Source organism: Heliconius melpomene, chromosome 1 (genome assembly GCF_056956725.1).
Source record: "Heliconius melpomene rosina isolate 202511_hmr_F chromosome 1, ASM5695672v1, whole genome shotgun sequence".
Taxonomy (NCBI): Eukaryota; Metazoa; Arthropoda; class Insecta; order Lepidoptera; family Nymphalidae; genus Heliconius; species Heliconius melpomene.
This window is the reverse complement of record NC_140389.1, coordinates 12,249,485-12,273,193: the sequence shown is the minus strand read 5'-3', so window position 1 is coordinate 12,273,193 and position 23,709 is coordinate 12,249,485. Positions and strand designations below refer to the sequence as shown.

General features: G+C 31.9%; 2 protein-coding genes and 1 long non-coding RNA gene across 4 annotated transcripts; 2 read left to right on the top strand and 1 right to left on the bottom strand.

Annotated features, from left to right (window-relative positions):
* Window positions 1-295: 295 nt before the first annotated feature.
* On the bottom strand, window positions 296-2,178 carry LOC146541495 (uncharacterized). Its single transcript, XR_014878059.1, has 3 exons — window positions 1,965-2,178; window positions 1,140-1,519; window positions 296-636 (listed from the first exon to the last, which is right to left on the bottom strand). It is a non-coding gene; the product is annotated as an uncharacterized LOC146541495 (long non-coding RNA).
* serp (chitin deacetylase-like protein serp) lies at window positions 1,290-8,409 on the top strand. Its single transcript, XM_085186831.1, has 5 exons — window positions 1,290-1,431; window positions 5,428-5,588; window positions 5,912-6,161; window positions 6,875-7,196; window positions 7,286-8,409. The coding sequence occupies exons 1-5, from the start codon at window positions 1,377-1,379 to the stop codon at window positions 8,112-8,114; spliced, it is 1,617 nt and encodes a 538-aa protein (XP_085042957.1). The 5' UTR covers window positions 1,290-1,376; the 3' UTR covers window positions 8,115-8,409.
* Window positions 8,410-17,007: 8,598 nt separating this feature from the next.
* On the top strand, window positions 17,008-23,496 carry verm (LDLa and CE4_CDA_like_1 domain-containing protein vermiform). 2 transcript variants are annotated; one of them, XM_085186758.1, is made up of 5 exons: window positions 17,008-17,212; window positions 17,972-18,107; window positions 20,440-20,552; window positions 21,742-21,891; window positions 22,031-23,496. In XM_085186758.1, exons 1-5 carry the CDS (start codon window positions 17,161-17,163, stop codon window positions 23,188-23,190), a joined length of 1,611 nt encoding a protein of 536 aa, XP_085042884.1. In that variant the 5' UTR covers window positions 17,008-17,160; the 3' UTR covers window positions 23,191-23,496. The 2 variants fall into 2 exon arrangements, with proteins under 2 accessions (XP_085042884.1, XP_085042876.1); XM_085186750.1 differs by lacking the exon at window positions 20,440-20,552 and adding an exon at window positions 20,158-20,288.
* Window positions 23,497-23,709: the final 213 nt, after the last annotated feature.

Genomic DNA, 23,709 nt, shown 5'->3' with positions numbered 1-23,709 from the left:
TTTCAAGTGTCAAAATCAGACCCAAGTTAGCCGAGAGTGAACATACATGACGACATGTGTAACGAATATCAATAACTAAAACTTTTAACCGACTTCAAATAGGAGGTGCACAACGCTTTTTGTCAAAGATAGAAGAAAGATAACAAAGTTAAAAAGTTTATATACGAAAACAATGTTTCCATTTATTTAAATTATATTAAGGAATTAGTATTTCCGTTTCTTTTAAAATTGCAAGACACATGTACACGTGCATAGATATGTAAAGAAACTTTATAATCAATTCGTCAGTGAAAGTTATACCTACACGTTATCTGTTTTATCTGGCCAATAGTTTTAGCAATGGAATAAAATAAGGCTATATAAATAAGTAACTTAATATTTCAAACGTATATTTCTACAAAGCTTTATATACTTATAAGTATTTTTTACATAAATTATTTCTTTGATACTATTTATAAATAAATTTCTACATGTATTATGAAAATAGTTTTATTTAAACAACATTTAAGTACTATTTTTACTTTCACTCATCACGAGTATTTTTATATTCTTTACAATGTGTTTTAAATTCTCAAAATTTTCTGCCATAGCCATAGTTCTGTTGCTGGTCATCATCACCAACAGTCCCTTTTACTACTGAAACATAAAAGATATGAATATAAAATCATATAAAATAAATATTTAATTCATTCATATATTTTTTTCCTTGAAGTATGTAGGTACTTATGTTATTAAATTAATACTAAGATTTCCACTTCCGCATTATTTCACCACAACGTAAGGCCTAGTAAAAAGAACATAAATAGGAACTTGAATTAATAAAATGCACTCGTTTAATCAGTTTAGAACTCATTACTTTATATATTTTTTTATGATTTAAATACTCAGTTTCATCCTTATCAACAATTGATTACTTATTTTATAATCTACCCTTAACATTTAATCTTTAACATCCAGCTTAAATATGAAAATACATACGTAGGGCCTCTACGGTATCCCAAACGTTTAATTAAAGAAATCTTTTTTTATTAAGAAAAATGAAATATTGAGGTTGTAATTCAACCTCAATATTTCATTTTTCTTAACGCATAACGTTTTTAATTAAGAAAACATAGATTGTTATCTTTGAATATACAAACGTTATATGTTGTACACACGAACGAGTTTTCCAACGAAAAAAAGAGGGAGAGAAGCCGTAGCAGCAATAGTGCTAGCAGTGAAAGATGCACCCGAAGGTGCAGGTGATTCACAGCTGATGAGTGCAAAGGGTGTTGGCAGAAGTGTAAGCGCTGTGGGCGAGAGGGGCGAGCGGGGCGCAGATTGAGGCCACTATTTAATCGCACCGCGGCCGCGCAGCGACCTGTTGTGATCCCGTCATGGCGCGCTACGCCCGTGTCGCTCCTCTGGTCGCGTGTCTCTTGTTCGCCTGCGGTGAGTCCTAACCTTTGTCTTACGTCTCCAGATTCCGTCTATGTCGCGACGTCATCAGTCAGCGGGTGACGCGGTTACATCCGCTCATCTGCAATCATAGTATATAATGCGCGTCCATTATCCAGTGCACAATAGTGAACAGTGAAGTCACGAAATGACCGTCGCGAGATAGACTGTGTCTTAAAGTTTCCGATTGAATGCAGTCAGAACGTGATCTCCTTGCATCAAATGACTTAAGAATGTAATCAGCGCGCTGCAAACCTTCAAGGACAATTTTATAAATACAACTATCGAACGCATGTTAATAGCTGTAGTATCCTTATTACCAAAATTTGTAAATTAAAAAAAAGACATTATATAACTGTAGTAAGCTTATGAAATATACGTGTCCTAGTTTGTAGCTACCCGTAAGTCATATGTTAAAAATGTAACTCAAATGTGGGTAGTAAGTCTAAATAAGTTGTATTAGCGTTGAAATCAAATAATTTACGAAAGCACTCAATTATTTGATAAAGTAAATATTTAGCACTTACTGCGACTGCGCATTGTGGTTGCGGAGAACTTTCACATTCAGTCCATGTTGCGTTGCGGTTGCTGCTGACGTCACTCCCGCGCCACTCGTAATAGCGAGAAGTGTTGATTCTCAGCTTTCATGATAATACTAGAAAATATTTCGTCAATATAATATTAATACGTTTCATTATATGTTAATATTTACAGTATCAAACTCGGGTGCCATAAAACACATCTTGTAATTTAAATGATTTTTTAGGTATAGGGTATTCTGTTAATATAAACCTGATCGAACTTTGACTTGCGATATGATAAAAAAGGGCGGTAAAATAAAAAGGAAGTAAAACAAAAAGTAAAAACATATAGTATTTCAAATTCAATATATAAAATTACAGAACGAAAGACAGCTTTTTTAAAAAAATACCATTCATTTTAAGGTCAAGGTCACACGCTTCGCGCTCAGTGCTTTGACTTTTTATTTTATGGTGCTTGTAATTAATTAAGTAGAATATTATTATAATAATATGAATATTCTAATAAAAATTGAATCTTTCGTTATGGTCTATTCGGAGATTATATAAAATTACAAAACTCATTTTATAAGTAGTTGCGTAGTTAAGGTCAAATATTTGGCACAATTTCAGTCGCAAAATTTACATTTAAATAGCTTACAAATCGTAATTATACAACACAACGACCTAGTCAAGAGTCAAGACATCTAAGTTTATTTATTATACTTGTTTTAATGCTTAAGTAATAGTCCATGTGCGTAGTATGTATGTTTTTATGATATTGCAAAATGTTATAAATAAACATCATCAAAACAATGCTAATTGAATTAACAATTTTCTCCGACTAATATAAAGATTTACGGCAATTATTACCTATTATTCATTTAAATATTAGTAGTTTTTTTATTAGACGTTTTTTCTATTTCTATTTGTGCTTTTATATATTAATCAGTATGGTTTGGCTTTAAGTGAGCCAAAGATTAAACCGGTCATGTTTATTCCACAAAACTCATCCATTACGTGATGTTATGCAGAGATAGGATACCTTTAAATGTCAATCAAATATCGGTGGGAGGTAAGTTCATTGCGCTAAGTCATGAAGTTAATTTAAACACGTGCCAATGTTTTAATATTTTCCACTTAAACGCAGCATTTGTATTTCTTAATTATAATAATATTAAGTAAATAAAACTAAAGTGAAATTTCATTCGTTGAGTTTGTCAATCTGCCCCATTATATGTACGCACTGATGCAATTGAAACATAGTAATAGATGTCGTGAGAACGAAATATAAAAATAGTTTATAGCGAATTTTTCACAAGCCGTGAGAAGATATTGCGCACATGTCTAGTAATTCAGCACTCGGTGTCATGTGTCATCGTAGCGTAAATATTCCCATTATTACACTTCTCACGTTCTGAAGTTTGGTTAAAAGAACTAAAAGTTTCCAAATACGGAGTTGTATTTAAAATAAATTTACGGTGTTTCATTTATCAGTGTTTTTGTATTTCAGCAATATTTTAAAATAGTGCAAGTACTTTTACAATAGAAAAAAATGGCTTGCACATTTTTTTTCTCTGTTTAATCTGAACAAATATTTACTAGAATTTTGTGCAGCATAATATTAATCATATTTTTTTACATTCACTTTTCTAACGCTATCCTTCATAAAGTCCCGTTACTGATTTACCGTTTCATAATAACTTTATAGAAAACAATTGACACAAGGAAAGCCTAAAAGTAACATTCCATATTTGTGACTGATCGGTATGCAAGCAGCGCGCTAGGCCAACGGCCGTAGCGACGCCCGCGCAGCATAACTATGCATTTACACAAATCAAGGCTGTGGTATTCATCTAAGCAATAATATTTATTCCATTTATATTTAAAGAATCACATAAAACAAAAATATAATAAGAAAATTCAATTTAATATTCATATCATCGTAAGCTAGGCTAAACTATATAATTTAGAATGTGACATCAAGACATTCATAGAAAAGACATCAACGCGCGCGGTTATTTATAATCCGTAAGTAAATCGTTAAGAACCATATTAACTTATACTATTTCTTTCATATTATTTCATATAAATTTTACAAAATATATATTTATTTATTTATATGTGAGAAGAAATGAAATGTGGTGTGGTGTGAAAAGTCGTGAGATCAAGTCCATGTAATCGCTGCCGAAACACGTGGCAGATCCGGGTCAAAGAGGACAAGTTCTCATTTATCGTTCCGGTGGTGACAACTATTTTTATTGCGTCATGTTTTATTCATATATCTACTACTATCAAAAATTAAATAAGTAATAAGAATTAATTACGTTTTCCTGAGAGTTATACAACAGTCTAACAAATATTTGGTAGGATACTTGATAGGTACACATAATTCTTAATTCTTACGTGGTATTGTCCTTTTTTTATATTTATAGAAGACATATTCAATATATATTTATTGCGGTTACTTTTTAAATCATAATTATATCTAGTGCACGGAACCTTTAATCCATCTACAAGTAAAGAGACGGTCGACATTGAAAACAGGGTTGATTTATTTCCTGTTTACATTCACAAAGTCGTCATTTGGTTATGTATTTTTTATTGCATTGAATGAATTATTATATTTTTACTTCAATGTAGGTATATATTAAAAACATAAATCATGCGATGCAAATTTTTGAGGACAAATTAACAGCTATATAAAGGATTTTAGTATATTTACAAAAAGAGAGCAATAAATTAGACAGCTCTTCTCAAATTAAATACACTGTATGTATTTAGCTCAGTTTTTTTCTATTACGATTATATTTCTTGCTAACTTACACTCGCATGCATAATGTCATATAGATAGCAAATTTAACAAGTATGTCAACTTCTTGTCTAAAAAACATCATTTAATGTTAATATTAAAGTAATTTCTTTATAGATATGTACATACTAATGATTTTAACGTAGTCACTTGATAGTAATTTAATTTTATATATTATAATATATTTATTTTTCACATATCAAAGATGTAAATCTGCCATTTCCTGTTTAACTAGCCTATAGTTAGCGGTCAAGTAAATCAACTTTTTCGTGACCTATTGAAACTATAATAATTTCGACAGAACTCTCGCACAAAAACATCAAATGCCATGCATAATGAAACAGTTGTTTGATATATTCAGAAGAACTTAGAAAGAGTCGTCCTTGTTGTTGCTTAAGCGCTGACATTTCGAAGCAGTCAAATGTCACGTGCGCTCACTTCGCCTTTGACATTTGGGAACATCTTCTAGTGACATTTTACTTCTAACATTAAAAATGCCGTAAAGTATTTGTAAATATTAATCTATGTATTTTCATTTAAGATTTCACTTTAATCTGTCTATCGATTACTTAAAGAAATATGACGTTGTGCCATCTAGTATGGTTTCAATTGGGTAATGCTTAAAAAATATTTATAAATGTTTTAATTATTTTCACATAGTATTCGCTGATGGACACCGTTGGCGCCGACAAGCTGATGACTCTAAGAAAGACGAAAGTCTGGAACTAGAGCTATGCAAGGACAAGGACGCCGGCGAGTGGTTCCGGCTGGTAGCCGGCGAGGGCGACAACTGTCGCGACGTCATCCAGTGTACTGCCTCGGTGAGTGTAATAGGCGAATACTACTTTTCCATACATATATGTCATTTCTTGTTTTAAACTACATATCAATGCCATATGAGTAAATTGCCCATAAATAAGTAAATTTATAAGCAAATTTATAAAAATATATATGTATGTTATTTATTTCTTTAAAATAGTTTCAAAACAGCGGGCGCTTGAAAACTATTTTTTTAAAATATGTATGTCGAGACTTTAGTAATGTTTAGAATGAACATTTTTTATCTGTTGGTTATAAATAACTATTTATTGTTGTAATTATTTAACTGTAAGGGCTAATACTAACATTTTAAATTCTTTAATAGGGTATTCAAGCTATTCGTTGCCCTGCTGGTCTTTATTTCGATATCGAAAAACAAACTTGCGATTGGAAAGAGGCGGTTAAAAACTGCAAATTAAAAAACAAAGAACGTAAAGTAAAACCTCTATTGTACACCGAAGAACCTCTCTGTCAAGATGGATTCTTAGCCTGTGGTGATACTACGTGCATAGAACGCGGTCTGTTCTGTAACGGAGAAAAAGACTGCGCTGATGGTTCAGACGAAAACTCATGTGGTAAGAAACAAATTACACATTGTAACTTATTTAGACTTAAGGACTATTCTAAAATTAAAATAAAATATTGAACTTGAACACGTATAAGTAAAAACTGGCTCGTACGGCGTGACAAACGACTTGCCTGAAATGCCAATCACTTGGCCTAAAAAAACATCTCAATGCTATGTCGCAACGCACCTTAAGCAAATGGGGTGTTTGTTTTATTTACATTTTACTGAATAAGTTAACATTTAATTTTGTGGTGTAACATTTTCTATAATTTAAATAAATATGTATTGGGACACATCATCGTTAATAGATTACTAAATAACATAATGAATTTTATTACCTAAAATATATATTATATATCTATAAACTTTCTTTGAATAATTTGTACTAAATATAGTTATGTGTACGTATATTTTCATTATAGACTACATAAGCAGTCAAGCAAAACAAGCAAGTGTTGTAATCATTTTAATTTAAGTTGCACATTTCAATATGCATTAACTTCATTAATTACACAATTTACATGTTACGCTAGTTCATATTATGAGAGCTTATTACTTTTAATCACAACCACAATATCTCGCTTCAAAAAGTGAAATCAAAATGGATGCTAGTAGTGTTGAATGTTTTGACAAAGCGAAAGTACCCTTACTGGTTCTAGAAACATGACTCTAGCTGCAGACACATATTATGTTGATTGAATTGAATATTTTTTGTTTTAGATATTGACAATGACCCTAACAGGGCTCCTCCTTGTGACACATCCCAATGTGTACTACCCGATTGCTTCTGCTCAGAAGATGGTACCGTTATACCAGGTGATTTACCTGCCAGAGACGTACCTCAAATGATTACTATCACTTTTGATGATGCTATCAACAATAACAATATCGATTTGTATAAAGAAATTTTCAATGGAAAACGTAAAAACCCGAATGGTTGTGATATCAAAGCCACTTACTTTATTTCACATAAATACACGAACTACTCAGCCGTGCAAGAAACCCACAGAAAGGGACATGAAATCGCTGTACACTCGATCACGTAAGTAAAAACTTGTAACAAATTTGTAAAAAATATGTTACGGTTGAATATTTTGACATCATTAACTTAATATGATTTTTTGTTCTTAGACATAACGACGATGAACGGTTTTGGAGCAATGCTACCGTCGACGACTGGGGTAAGGAAATGGCTGGCATGCGAGTTATCATTGAAAAGTTCGCAAATGTAACCGATAACAGCGTTGTTGGTGTACGAGCTCCTTATCTGCGGGTTGGAGGCAACAATCAATTTACTATGATGGAAGAACAAGCTTTTCTTTATGACAGTACTATCACTGCTCCTCTATCCAATCCTCCTCTATGGCCCTATACTATGTACTTCCGCATGCCTCACCGCTGTCATGGTAACTTACAAAGCTGCCCCACTAGAAGTCACGCAGTTTGGGAGATGGTAATGAACGAACTTGACCGTCGTGAAGACCCTACCAATGACGAATACTTACCCGGTTGTGCCATGGTAGACTCTTGTTCTAACATTTTAACTGGTGACCAATTTTACAATTTCCTTAATCACAATTTTGACCGTCACTACGATCAAAACAGAGCTCCCTTGGGACTTTACTTCCACGCTGCCTGGTTAAGAAATAATCCAGAATTTTTGGAAGCATTCTTATATTGGATTGACGAAATCCTTCAGACTCACAATGACGTATACTTCGTAACGATGACACAAGTAATTCAATGGGTACAAAATCCACGTACCGTTACCGAGGCAAAGAACTTCGAGCCATGGAGAGAAAAGTGCGCCGTCGAAGGCAACCCCGCCTGTTGGGTACCTCACTCATGCAAGCTGACATCAAAGGAGGTTCCCGGTGAAACTATCAATTTACAAACCTGTGTCAGGTGCCCAGTCAATTACCCCTGGCTCAATGACCCCACGGGCGACGGTCATTATTAAATGAGATCTCGCGCCTCACGTGGTGCACGTTAGTTGATAAATTGCAATTGATTGCAAGGACATTATATTCGGAAATGTTATAATAAATAAAAGCCAAGTTTATTCAGTGTCGACTTATTCGATGAGTATGTGTCCGTGTAATTATGTACTGGGTCATAATCCCGTCTATAGTCTAAGTACCTACCTAAATGTAATATAGACTCACATGATATTTAATAGGTCTGTTTTAATACTATATGTGATTTTTCTACTGTAAGTCTGTTGGATAAAATTAAAATAAAAATCGTAAAAAATTTATATTGTTTTATTGTTTTTTAATTAATATATTTAATAACCTAAAAAACATGAAGATTAAAGAGTTGTCCATTAATAAATAAACGATAGTAACGTTAGATTAAAATAAAATAGCTATATATCTCGGATTAAATGTTGACTTTTAATTTTAGTATACAAATCACATCATCACTATAAATGATCTAAAGATATACCTACGAGTATATTTATGTATTTAAGCTGAGCACGTTTGCTCATTGTTATTCAATTTTCGTGCTTTTAGAACTAGCAATATTCTATACAGTTTCACAAATAAAAGTTGTTTTGTACGCGACATAGATAAAATGAATAGAATCAGTCAGCGTATCTGAAAGAATGGGGGTGTGGGGGTCTTCAAAGATAGAGTGAATAGGTATCTTCTAGGCAAGCGTGCACCACCGTAGATCGCATCAACGCTTACCAGACTTGATGCTGTCAAACGCAAGCCTATTACAAATATTAAAAAAAGAAATGATAATAAATTCCAGACAAGCATTTTATTTCACATTATCTATATACCCTACATCACGACAAAACGACTACTAGGATACGACCTACTTATTAAAATATGAGCAGGGTCTTATGCACTTATAGATTTATATTTAAACTGTATGAAAGTGAAATAAATATACATATTATGGTGTATACGAATACATGAACATACATGTTGAACATAACTAAGCCTTATTTTTAATATAAATGAAAACTAAATTAGTCATAAAATGTTAATATAATATAATTTTATAAAAGACAAGACACGTGTTAAGTTTACATGCATTAGGGAATTAATATTTTTTGAATTGAACATAGTACTGGTAAACGATTTCAATTCGAACTAATAATTGAACTGAATGACCACAACTCTTTTATGATAAGTAGTTATAAAAAGTAAGCATCATCCTTCACCTTTTTGTTTGTCGATACAACAAGATCTCGCTATTTTTTCAAAGAATTTGATTCAATGTGAAGTCCATTAATCATTTTGAAGTAACTTAAATGTTGTACGAAGTAACTTAACCTTGCTTATGCAGATATTTGAGTGGACATTTATGTCTTACCGATAGAAGTACCCACAACTCGGTATAATGCATCTATAGCAACGGAAATATAAATATTTTTAAGCAATAAGCAAATTCAATTCTTATAGGCAAATTTACTCGCAACTAAAAGTAAAATTAAAGAATTTGTAAAATTATAAGATTATTATACAAGTTCACATCTTAATATATTTATATTTTTTTGTAGTTAAAAACTACAAGGCTTACGGATACGATTCTATCATAACTATCCATTATTAGTCATTGCCAACTTAATAACATTTTTGAAATAGAATACTACAGTAGGTAGGTACAAGCACTATTATCTCGAATTATAAGCAATGTGGTAAAAATAAACATGACAAGCTACACTAAGCATTACCAAGAATTACAATTATATTTCATAAATAAAATTAATTAAAGAGTAAATATATGTACATAGCTATTGTTTAACTCATCAAAGTAACGAGGACGCAATCACTTGTGCGAGACAATAGAAGAGGGACGCCACCAACGCACCGCCTTCCCCGGTCTGACACATTGGCCTCGGTGGGTGGTTTGTTGCACATCATCACCTTCATTACGACCATCTGCCTATACTACATCGACATCATGCCAAACTTTCCATTTCATTTCGCAATATATGGTGTAAATCGAAGCAAAATAAGGATAATGAAAATTATTACTAACACTAGAAATGCGAAAATAAATAGAGAGTTGGCGAGTGATGTTCTCGTAGTAATAATGCATAAAGTAAGCATAGTTATGAAAAGAGGCGAAATACAGCCTGCAATAGTGAAAGCAGTGAAAGTCAGCGAACTGCACAGCCGTAGCATTCTTTATTTGTATTTGTCGACTAAAATATCACGTTGCGTAACTATAATAATATAATCTTTAGAAATCAACCGAAGGACTAGATAACTTAATGAACAAAATTTTATATTCAGTTAGAACTATATTTTTTTACATGAAGATAGACAATACCATGTAATAATAATAATTATTTTTTATTTATTTCTTAAATATTAAATGTTTTGCTTCTGCCACATACAGGAAAAAGAGCACAGTAAAAACTCGAATCTTTCATAAGAATTCCCCGAAGTAAACTACACAGCTGTTATGAGAAATAATTTTGTCATGTGTAAATTAAACGATAATTCAAAATTTAATCTAAATTAATATGCTAAAAGGAATTTTATATTTACTTGTTTATACGTGCACATGAACAAGTATAAAATATTTAAAATGGAAGTAGTTAAATGATTTGTGAGTAGCAAAAATACTTGTTGGCCTTATTGATATAGAATTGCTTAGAGCTTAACAAACCACATTTATTCGATGCTAATAGGTATACATAGGAGTGCATGCATTGTCGCAAGTGAAAGGAAATATCTTGAAGGATCCTTGACTCTTGCGCGCCTACTTGCCGCTGTGTTGCGCCGTGCGCGTCGCCTCGTCAGTACCATGGCTGTGACGTGCTCATATTCCGCACATCCATCCTTGCAACGTTAATATCTAAATAGCTACATTAATAGACATAAAAGTTTTACGAAACATTATCTACTTAATTATATTTTATGTTTCCAAAAAATGATGTCGTACACGACACGTAGCCTTATTAGCTAATGTTTATATACCAAAAATGTTCTATTTCGGAAATGTAAATTAGAAAATTTAAGATTAAAAATATATTTTAAGTAAATATTAACTATAATGTATTATGTATAATACTACTCCATTTGATTCAAAGCATAGCTTAAAGCAATAAATTGACCTATAGTGTGGGGAGCAATTTAGTGAGTGAACATATATTTAAACGCATTGTACATTGTTTAGAAGATAAACCTACTTTGTTGGAAGATTTGCTTCAGCACACAGATTCAACGGAAAGTGGCTTTTTAGTATTTTTTTTATTTATCTCAGCATCGTATCAGTCAGTCTAAGTAAATGCCTATATATTATCAAAGTCACTTAACACCCTTGTAGCATATGTACAATATATATATATATATATATATATATATATATATATATATATATATATATATAGATAAATACATTTAATAATACTCTGGACACCTTGTATCTACTACGTATGTCTTAATTATTTCCGCTGTTTTCGATTTACTTCCACATATTTCTTCTACTACCCGTTTCCTTATTTGTCGCCTCTGTAGACTTACGTACATTTAAGTATATGACTAGGTTAAAAACTTATTCCTGCTGCTTTTAATTATTTATTATTATTATGGTCTAGTCCTTAAGACTTTCACGTGATAAACTACTGGTTGCGTAAATTTCGGAAGATTTACCATTTAAATTTTACCTATCGATTGCTAGTACGTAAGCAATGTTCAGTTGTTACGTGCACAAATGACACGGATACTTGACACACATATGTAGGTATGTCTCATACAACTTACTCAAAGACGTTTTACATATATTAGATTTTTTTATCAAGTTAGTGTTCTTGCTTAAAAATATTTGCTTTGCCTCGGTCATTACATTTTTCCGAGTTATACCTGTTCAATAATCATTTGACCTTTCTTAATAGTAGGCACCTAATTATACGTTTTATTATATGCCACTAGTTTAAATATATCTATATACTGATTAAATTAACATCAAATTGATTTTAATAATGTTTAGTTGAATAACAAAAAAAACGACTCGTCTCGGTCAGATACAGAAACAATTATTTGAATAGATATATTACTTTTACTAATGTTACCTATTTATACTTCCCAAATCTATATTAAGTCCTTGCGTAATTAATATTCTATAATTTCCAAGATTTTGTTTAGGAGGTCAAAAAAAATTATCTATACTAATATAATACTAATATAATAAAGCGGAAGAGTTTGTTTGTTTGTTTGTTTGTTTGTTTGTTTGTTTGTTTGAACGCTAAGATCTCTGGATCTACTGGTCCGATTTACATTGTTTTTGTTTTGTATGAAAGCTGCATTCTTCAGAAGTGCTATAGGCTATATAACATTACATTACACATATAAATTAATATATTTTAAAGTACTTTTTAATTTGACATGCAATTTATTCTGCCATGTTAATAACAACCGTCGCGTCGCTACGCAACCGTTATCGCGACATTTAGATATTCATCCTTATGAAAATAAACATTATAGCATTTTATCTATTGAAATTATAGTTTACTGTATAACATTCTAATAAATAATTAAGGAGATGTCACTGATTCGAAATGACCTAGCCTACGGGCGGCATAGTATGACCTACGCGAACGGGCAGATGAGGTTGATGATTTTATTACATTTTCGAACTTTATTTGCTGTTTATAATTAATTTAAAATACACTTTGGTTCTCTACTTATTTTATTTGATATTGCTGGCAAAAATATCCTTTTAGGTAGTTTTTAGGTACGGGTTATTTTTACTTCTTATGGTATTTTTACTTAATTTGTAGTTATTTTTACTTCTTATGTTGGTTTTCAATTTCTCTGATATTTTTTCTAATAATATGTCTCTATTTATTATTATTTTTGATTATTTAAGCTTATATTTTCTTACTAATTCTATTGAAAACTGAAAATATAGTTAATAAATATTCTTATAGTTTAAGCAGGCGTAGCCGCGTCCGGGTCCACTAGTACTAATATAATAAAGCGGAAGAGTTTGTTTGTTTGTTTGTTTGTTTGTTTGTTTGTTTGAACGCTAAGATCTCTGGATCTACTGGTCCGATTTTCATTGTTTTTGTTTTGTATGAAAGCTGCATTCTTCAGAAGTGCTATAGGCTATATAACATTACATTACACATACATACTAATATATTTTAAAGTACATTCTAATTTGACATGCAATTTATTCTGCCATGTTAATAACAACCGTCGTTGCTACGCGACCGCTACCGCGACGTTCTGATATTCATCCTTATGAAAATAAATATAATAGTCACTTTTAGCATTTTATCTAGATTGAAATTATAGTTTACTGTATAACATACTAATAAATAATTAAGGAGATGTCACTGATTCCAAATGACCTAGCCTACGGGCGGCACAGTATGACCGACGCGAACGGGCAGATGACGTTGACGGTTTTATAAATTTTCATACATTTTCGAACTTTATTTGTTGTTTATAATTAATTTAAAATACACTTTGATTCTCTTCTTATTTTATTTGATATTGCCCGCTAAAATTATCCTACTTAATAGAGAGAAATGTTTAGTTATTTCGTAGAGTCGATATCTATGTACGCACGTACGGAAAACTTTAGGTACTTTTTCTAATATTAAGAATACCTATCCTTTAGTTACTTTTAATCCTTTTGTTAGTTCATTTCAATAACTCAGATATTTTTTTCTAATAATGTGTATCTACTTATTATTCTTTTTGATTATTTGAGCTTATATTTTCTTACTAATTCTATTGAGAATTGAAAATAATTTCATGAATATATTTAATAAATATTCTTATAGTTGAAGCAGCCGTAGCCGCGTCCGGGTCCACTAGTAATTGACAAAATCATAAGGAAATATTTTTTGATAATCTACAAGATAAAATTTACATGAAATATACGGTAATATAATATATGAAATATTGATATAATTGAAGCCAGTCGTGGTGCAGGGGCGCGTGATTGTAAACGCGACTGGTTGTGGGTTCGATTCCCACACGAGAAAATAAAATATTTCATATTTTAATTTTTTCGCTCTGGTGTCACGATAAAGCGCGGCAGTTACTTCCGCCACTCAACAGGTAATGCCTCCAGAATTCGGCGGAAAATGAGGAATGAAGTGTCTTAACACTAGGTTCTCTCTTGCCTACCCTGTTGTGTGTGGGATTGAGCGTGACGTTGGTATAATTGTGAACATTTTAATATTTTCGGCCTACAGTAGGTACCTCAGGTCAATAGGACAATGATATTTGCATTCGATTTATTCATATCAAGTTATAATGTAACAGTAAAGAAGATACTTAAAACTATATTATAGACTCTTCTACACGCACTTTCATGTACAGAGGTCACTATTAAAGGAAAGGCATATTATGTGGCTACCTTTTACTATTGCAAAACCAAACCTAATACCTGATGGGAGAACCAAATGATAAACCAAATAATTAATAAAAGTATGTAATTCTCAAAAGATAAACTTGTATTTTAAATGAAATGGTCTGTGCCCTGAAAAAGTATTACACCAAGTTTTTTTTACACTTCACAATCAGATTTCTATTTGAAATGTTTGCTTGACACGAATGTTGTGAACAACTATAAGAAACATAGCTTAGAGAAATATTATTTATTTAAGTATTGATCTGATAACAATTGCTTGAAGCTATAAACATTAACAAAGCTCATCATAATTCATATTATTCAAATTCATAACGAATAGATCAATTAATTTCCTTTTAATCAATTTTTATTTATAATCCATCCTTCACCTTTTCACTTTAGTGTAGTAATAGTAGCAGACATATACATAAATTTTATATAATAAAATACATGTAAAAATAGGTACGTTAATATGTCAAAAGGTCATAGAGATCCAACGTGATGAAGTGGCAAAACAACAACGGCGCCGCGGCCGCGGTCGACGGCGTGCCACGTAGCGCCCGCGCCGCCCGGGCCCCCGCGGCGCCCGCGCCCCTGCCCGCTCGGGCTTCGGTGCTTGTATGTTACATAATCTGAGACACCCGGATATTGCTACAAGGCCACCCATCTTCTCGCATATATTTAGTTGCAGTTATCTCATATTGTTATTAATTCTCCTTTGTCCTTTTCTAATTCGACAATTAACAATTAACAACTATTAATGTGCGAGTATGTTTGTATTCCTTAGTATATTGATAGCTATTTTCTTTTTCAATCTTTATTGATGAAATGACAGAGCATGAACTGAAATTAACAAATATATAAAAAAATCTTAAATATTAAATTCGAGAATTAGCTGTATTTATTAATAGATAACAAATAGTAGTTATATTAATTAAAATATAAATAAATATATTAAAAAAATAAAATGTCATTTTATTTGTCGCCAATTACTTCTTCCATTATTGTAATTTAAAAGAAACTAAGTGCAGGTTACGGAGTAAAGCTATATTAAAAAATGCTTTTGGCCCGTACGTTATTACTAGGTGTTTTTTATAGAAATAGCTTATATCTTGTTTTAAGTAATACCTACTTAATTATACAAAACCAAATCTTCTCTCCACATTTTTGTGACATTGACATAAATTTTAGAGAACAGGTTCGACGATAATCGAAAGTATTTCTTAATATACGATAAACTTTATTTTGTGGAATTAAAATTAGGACTAGTTTATTGCGAAATTAAAACAAATATTTAGCTATAAACTAATATAAAATAAATGATATTGGTTTTCTTTTTTATACTTTTATCCATCAATGTAATTGTATAATATATATGAGGATCTGCAGCGCGATATGAGCACTGAGAAGTATCTTTGTAATGCTTCTTTAAACCGCAATAAAATTACGGTATAACCACATTCATGATCATATTACATATATTCAAGGTTAAACAAAAGTAGCACTTGTTATTTTCTTCGGAAAAATAATTATTTTATAGATACTCTATAAAAAGTTTTCACATTATGCATCGTTTGTTTCTGTATTGACATGACCCTAAGATATTTAAGTCTCTATACAAATATATGCTAATACTATTCTTTATTCAAATTTATATAAATAATGTCATATTTTAGTAAAGTGGAACAGTTTCTAGGTACTTTATTGGCTTATTATTTAAAATATTCTACTCGCTTGCCTTGACAAATACTTAGCAGGGCAACATCAAAACTTTTAATGTTATGTTTTCTTTTTATTTAAACTTATAAGAAAATTATTATGCTTCTAATTGGCAACAAATTAGATATTTTTTTTATTTTTTGTCAATGATATAAAGTAATCAATAATTTCTGAATAACTTAAGTTATTTTTATGTATTTTTTTTTATGTTTTGCAAAAAGATGAAGCAACAACCATGTACCTAACTAATTACCTAGGAATTTTACTATACAAAAACTAAATCAATATTTTTGTTATCTGTACAATGTAATAATTCGTATCTATTAAAATATAAAAAATAGTATCGTTACAATTTATCTATGCTATTTTTTATTGAAAAAAGTATAGCGTAGTGGATGTTTTCGTATTTATGTCTAATAAAATTAATATTTTCTAATACAATTCATATTAATAATTGTTGGTGTTTACTCATTTCAACAAATAAATAGAATAAGTTCATAACAAGTACATGGTTACACCATTATAGAACTGATAAAATATGATTAATAGTTTCTATGAAAAAATGATAAAGTAATATGTGTAGCAATCATTTCTTTCGAACTATTTTACGCTATAATTAATTATTTAATTACTATTCAATACAAATAATTTACCGATAAGTAAAAAGAAGTGATTAACAAATGAAGAACATTTAAATTAGTTACAAAGCTAACCGTCATTATCATTTTTGCAAATTGTCGCGCAAAGCGTCAGCGAGTGCTTATTAAAAGCTGTGCCAAAGGAGTGATGACTTATATTGACGGGAGGTATAGTGCGTACAGGACGGGTGGAGTTTCTCGGCTGGTGTCGTGTACGACCTGCTGGTTATATAAATAGGTGAAGAGGGGCAGCAGACACCTCTTGCACTTTCTTGTAGAGCGCGACGCACCGGCCAGTCTTTGCCGAGCGCCATGGCTCGATACGCGTACCTGTGTCTAGGGGTATTACTTCTCGCACACTTTGGTGAGTACTAATTTATATTATTTTATTATTATAATAGATAAATTGTATTTTTAAATATTTCATATCAAAAGTGAGGCTTTTTTGTAAAGAATAAAGCAAAATTTGCACATTATAAATAAGATGTAGGTAGTTGTTAATTTTTTAATTTTGTTTTTTACAAACCGAAGAAATTTAGTATTTTTTTTAAACCGTATTCTTACGATTCCAAATATAGTCTGTAAATAATACTTGTTTCAATTTTATGCAAGCTCTTACACAATATGTGGCGACACCATATTATTAAATTTGCTTAATATACTTACGTAAAAATATCTTTAAATTCAAATATGAAAGAATACCGGCTTACGTGGCCGGCGTTGACCTCGATTTCCTTTTAACGTTTTACCTTTCAATGCCGTCATTGACTTGCTATCTGAGTGCGCAACATTATAAAAGCTTATTCTCCCTTATAAATATTTATTTACTATATTTAGGTTTCGTTCATATTAAGACATTCACAAGTTTTACGCATAACAACATGCTACGTCGAAATGAAACGGTACTACATTCCTTCACCCGCGTGTGGTAATCGAGGTTTACGTTAACTCACTTACTCAATAGGCATGTTAACATGCTATTAACGAAGTTGACTTCGTGCAACGTCTTACCTTTACAAATATTTCAAGCTGATGCTTTTATAGCAAAGAATCAAACGTTGAAGATTCAAATTTTATTTATGTACCCTCATATTTTTTTAATTTGTAATTATTTCATGTGTAGTGATCAGCGAGACACGAGTGAAGCGGCAAGATGAGGATAACGAAGATGAAGTGAATCCGGAAAAGCTTTGCGACGGTCGTCCAGCTGACGAGTACTTTAGGTTATCTACTGAAGGTGACTGCCGAGATGTCGTCAGGTCGGTTTCTCTTTTTTTTTTCATAAATTATTTATTGAATACCTACGTTATAAAAGAGTTGCTAACTAAATTATGCATTAAGCTAAGCAATAATAATTCGAATTGAATAAATGTACGAGAATATATCAATTATAGTTATCCGGTTTGACAAAACTTATGCATACAGTTGAAGGCTACATATTAAATGCAGCCGTTTGATATTCAAGAACTCGATATTCCAGCCAGTGAACGGAACGGTCGCCATCGTGCCTTGAATATTAGTCATAGGTATATTGCGCCTTCAATCTACAAAACAAAGCATTTTGTCTGGCTAACTACAATAACTTATATAAAATGTTGTATTCACGTTAGCCACTTTAGCATCTATCGTATCTAGAAATATTTTCTGGGACCTGGACTTCGAGCGTTGAAAATGTTCGTGTAAAGGTTTTTTTTTTTTTTCAGGGCACATTTTTTGTTAGTAAAATTTCTAGTGTGGGCACGGATCACCCGTACCTAGGGGGGTTCCTATGCTCATGCACTTTATTTCAATATAAAGTAGTATTTATTTCTCTAGGAAATTCCACAAAACGTTTTAAAACATTCTATGTCACATTTTTTTTTAAATTAAATTTATATAAACATGTTGGGTATTTCTAAATTAGATAATGAATGAATTTACGTAATCTAAGCTGAATACAGTTGTGTAACTACAATCATTATTTCGAATTGATACGAAGTTATAAGTTGTACCATAATTCCAACTTTAATTCCTATATCTATGTAATATACAGGGTGTCCCAGGAGCCAACGATAAAACGAAACCAGGTGATAGACCAAGTCGTGACAGTTATGAGAAAAATATAAAAAAAAATCTTTGTCATGTATTTTACATATTATATTGATTTTAAAAAATATCGCAAAAACCGACACCTGTGATGGTTTTTCACGTCCCTGGACTACAAATATTACTCTTTCTTCATTTTTTTTTCGGTAATGTAACCATGAGTAACCCTTCTGTGAATTACAGTTTAAGATTTAAACATACCTGCATCAGTTTTTAATAAAATGTGGTGTTTTTGCCAAACATTAAATTCAAAATATTTACTACACCCAACTTTAACCGACTGTACTATAAAAAAAATGTACTACACTGTTTTTGCAAGTAACTTTAAAAGTTGGCGCATTTAATCTGGATTCCAAAATGGTACGACACTTGCTGGATTACTTCTTTGTTGAAGAGAGAAAAATCGAAATACACGATAATCGGGATGACGTTCAGCTTTTTGGTATCTTTTCCGATACATTCTAGCTGCAGCATTTGCGTTACATAACCATTCTCCATGAATGAAATGCATATTGGCAATGTGTCAAAGACCGAGTATATCGCCTGCGAGACCCCGGACTCGAGCACTGTCCTTATAAGTCCTGGGTCCAGCAAGTGTCGTACCATTTCGGAATCCAGATTAAATGCGCCAACTTTTAAAGTTACTTGCAAAAACAGTGTAGTACATTTTTTTATAGTACAGTCGGTTAAAGTTGGGTGTAGTAAATATTTTGAATTTAATGTTTGGCAAAAACACCACATTTTATTGAAAACTGATGCAGGTATGTTTTAATCTTAAACTGTAATTCACAGAAGGGTTACTCATGATTACATTACAGAAAAAAAAATGAAGAAAGAGTAATATTTGTAGTCCAGGGACGTGAAAAACCATCACAGGGTGTCGGTTTTTGCGATATTTTTTAAAATCAATATAATATGAAAAATACATGACAAAGATTTTTTTTTATATTTTTCTCATAACTGTCACGACTTGGTCTATCACCTGGTTTCGTTTTATCGTTGGCTCCTGGGACACCCTGTATATGTTCAATATTTGTAATATTACCTACAATTTATACATAACTATCCTTATGATCATAACTAAAAGCTTTTTTATTTAATAATGAAACATATCTTTATTTATCTAAATATGCTTAGAATATTTGATATTTTTTTAAAAAAGAACCTTAATCAGTAACATATATACAAATTAGATTCTTGTGCTGAAAACTTGGCTGTATACAGGTGTGACAAGGGAGGTGAAAATGGTGTGACTAGGCTAGCTTCAGTGCGCTGCCCCGGCGGACTGGCTTTTGATATCGACCGCCAAACATGTGATTGGAAAACACATGTTAAGAATTGCGATAAATTAGAAAGTAAGTTCCGCCTACAACAGGGAGTGGTCGTGAGAAGGGCTTCCGACATGTCATATAGAGACGTAATTAATTATTCACCGCCAACAAGCCAATTCCACGGTCACTTCCTGCTTTTACACAGTTATTAAATATATAATTCTTATCGACACAGGTGCACTAGGTCAGGTCTTAAACAGATCACATGCCCCTCGGGACTGGCTTTTGATCTTGATAAGCAAACCTGCGACTGGAAGGGTAAAGTGACCAACTGTGACAAACTTGAGAGTAAGTGCGATAAAGTTATCCGCGAGTAGCGAGCAAAACCGAGCTTGGGTGAAGGGGCCGCGTCGCACTGTAGATTTGGTATAATGCATGAGGCCCCGGACTAAGGAAATAGTCCGTATCAGGACAAACGCACTATTTACGCATTAACATATACCACACAACCACTGTTGTTAAACTCGACTCAATTATCACACTTGCATATATAAATTAATTATTACATACATACTATGGATTATATAAATGTTTCTTATTTTAAATCACATGTAAAACATATCTGAATTCACTTATTCATATATAAATCAAATCTTCTGTTTCTTATATTTTTATGGAATACATTCATGTTTCTTTTAATTATCTACATACATTTACTGCTAACAGCTTTACATAACAATTTTCACTAACCGCTATCTTCTACACCTTTTACTAATTTTACTTAATTTTTATGACCACTTTAAGAAGTCACTTTTGTATCATACACCTGGGCTTTTATAAATTTAACACTATATAGATGATACCAACGATTCGCTTTTCTTATTAATTAAAATGTCATTAATCAAACGTGGTTATTACGAAAATACTAATTAATTTAAGTATGATGTTAATGACTATTCTTTTATAAATTTCCTTAATTTTTGTTTTCTACATAACCTCGTCTGATCTTCTTTTTGTACGTCTTATCTTTACTTTTGTTTATTCTGTTTCATTTTTTATTATATTTTCATTTTTTCCAAAGCATTTATTAATAAACGATGTTTAAAAACACTATTTAATTATCTTCCAACTTTCTTCTTCCCATTTTCTTCGTGATCATTAATTATCACCGAAAATTAAAATAAATTAACTCAAGAATACCTTTCTTTCTATTGAGTGACTAATGAACTTTGAGGACCTTCACTATACCACGGCAAAGCTCTGTGCTAAAAACATCTATTTCCTTATTAAAATAACTTATCTAATGTTAACTTGTCATGCTTTGACAATCATTGTTCAAACTCTTCTCTTTCTCCACGACCATTACACTATTACAAAGATACCTATAAACACAGACGAAGTAAAAACTTTCTGTTGGTCACTTCACTTATAATGTAATATATCGTTTTTTAATCAATTTGTGTATATACTTATTTACAGCACCTACAGCACACAAAAAATATTTAAACTAGAAGGTATACAAAAATGTATGTTTCAGAACCAAGAAAAATATTACCCATCTTGAAAACGGATGAACCAATATGCCCTGAAGGCAAATTAGCTTGCGGAAGCGGTGATTGTATCGAAAAAGAGCTGTTCTGTAATGGAAAACCTGATTGTAAGGACGAGTCTGACGAAAACGCCTGCAGTAAGTATTTATGAATAACGAACCTTAAATGCCTCGGTATATAATAATAAATTAAAAAGTATTGACAAGTGTATATAAATAATGTATTTATAAATGTGTACAAAGAGATGATTTATTGAATGCTTTTTTAATATTGCAGCTGTTGACCTAGACCCTAATAGAGCACCAGATTGTGACACCAACCAGTGCAGACTTCCCGATTGTTTCTGTTCCGCTGATGGCACACGGATTCCAGGAGGAATAGAGCCCAACCAGGTGCCTCAAATGGTAACGATTACCTTCAATGGCGCCGTAAATGTTGACAACATTGACTTATATGAGCAAATATTTAACGGTAACCGCCATAATCCAAATGGCTGTCAAATTCGCGGAACTTTCTTTGTCTCACATAAGTACACAAACTACGCTGCCGTTCAAGAATTACACCGCAAGGGACATGAAATTTCTGTTTTCTCACTAACACACAAAGATGATCCACAATATTGGACAAGTGGAAGCTACGATGATTGGTTGGCTGAAATGGCCGGTGCAAGACTCATCGTAGAACGATTTGCAAATATAACTGATGCTTCTATTATTGGTGTTCGGGCCCCTTACTTAAGAGTCGGTGGTAATAAGCAATTTGAAATGATGGCAGATCAATACTTCGTATATGATGCTTCAATAACAGCTCCCTTAGGTCGCGTTCCTATTTGGCCTTATACATTGTACTTCCGAATGCCACACAAATGTAATGGTAATGCCCACAATTGCCCCTCTAGAAGTCACCCTGTGTGGGAAATGGTAATGAACGAATTGGATAGACGTGATGACCCTACTTTTGACGAATCATTGCCTGGTTGTCACGTAGTCGATTCTTGTTCCAACATTCAAACTGGAGATCAATTTGCGCGTCTTCTTCGCCACAACTTCAACCGTCACTACTCTACCAACCGCGCTCCTTTAGGTCTTCACTTCCACGCGTCGTGGCTTAAATCCAAGAAGGAATTCAGAGATGAACTAGTTAAGTTCATTGAAGAGATGTTGGAAAAGAATGATGTTTACTTTAATTCTTTCACACAAGTAATGCAGTGGATGCAAAACCCAACAGAATTATCACAACTTAGAGACTTCCAAGAATGGAAAGAAGACAAATGTGATGTTAAAGGGCAACCTTTCTGCTCTTTGCCAAATGCTTGTCCATTAACAACTCGTGAGTTACCAGGAGAAACTTTACGTTTATTCACTTGCATGGAATGCCCTAATAACTATCCTTGGATTCTAGATCCTACGGGAGAGGGCTTCAACGTTAGGAAGTGATCTCGTTAAGTAAAATATTAAAAGACTGTACACATGTAAATAATACTCAATAATCTTAATGAATACAATTTATATTGTGACTGTGGCAGATAAAACCAATGTCAACTATTAAGTGATCGTTAAAATTATTTTTGTTAAGGCTAAAACATTAAAATATATATATTTTTATTCTTAACGTTGATATTTGGTTCATATTATAATTTAAATGCTGCCGCTCGATGTTTACCAGCAGAGATAGATAAACTTTCATTACTTAATTTAAATTGTTACAATCTTATCAACAATAATAAAAAATATAAAAATTGGTATTTTCTTTTATTTATCCCAATAATATAAAATAATTAAAAATATATTAATTTTATAAAAGATGTGTACAATATGTCATTAAAATTTAAGTGAATGTTTAAATTTGATATTTCTGATGAAACATAAATTAAGTCAATAGTAAAATTAGATTTACGATTTAAATTGTACATGAACTTAAATCAAATAAAAATTATTAAAATTCAAAGGCAAAAC

Excerpts from the sequence above, each read along its gene's own strand:
- serp (XM_085186831.1), top strand. The coding sequence starts at position 1,377 with ATGGCGCGCTACGCCCGTGTCGCTCCTCTGGTCGCGTGTCTCTTGTTC. Across the intron at positions 1,432-5,427 it reads GTGTCTCTTGTTCGCCTGCG|TATTCGCTGATGGACACCGT; the intron begins GTGAGTCCTAAC and ends ATTTTCACATAG. Across the intron at positions 5,589-5,911 it reads TCATCCAGTGTACTGCCTCG|GGTATTCAAGCTATTCGTTG; the intron begins GTGAGTGTAATA and ends ATTCTTTAATAG.
- verm (XM_085186750.1), top strand. The coding sequence starts at position 17,161 with ATGGCTCGATACGCGTACCTGTGTCTAGGGGTATTACTTCTCGCACAC. Across the intron at positions 18,108-20,157 it reads GACTGCCGAGATGTCGTCAG|GTGTGACAAGGGAGGTGAAA; the intron begins GTCGGTTTCTCT and ends GGCTGTATACAG. Across the intron at positions 20,289-21,741 it reads GAATTGCGATAAATTAGAAA|AACCAAGAAAAATATTACCC; the intron begins GTAAGTTCCGCC and ends TGTATGTTTCAG.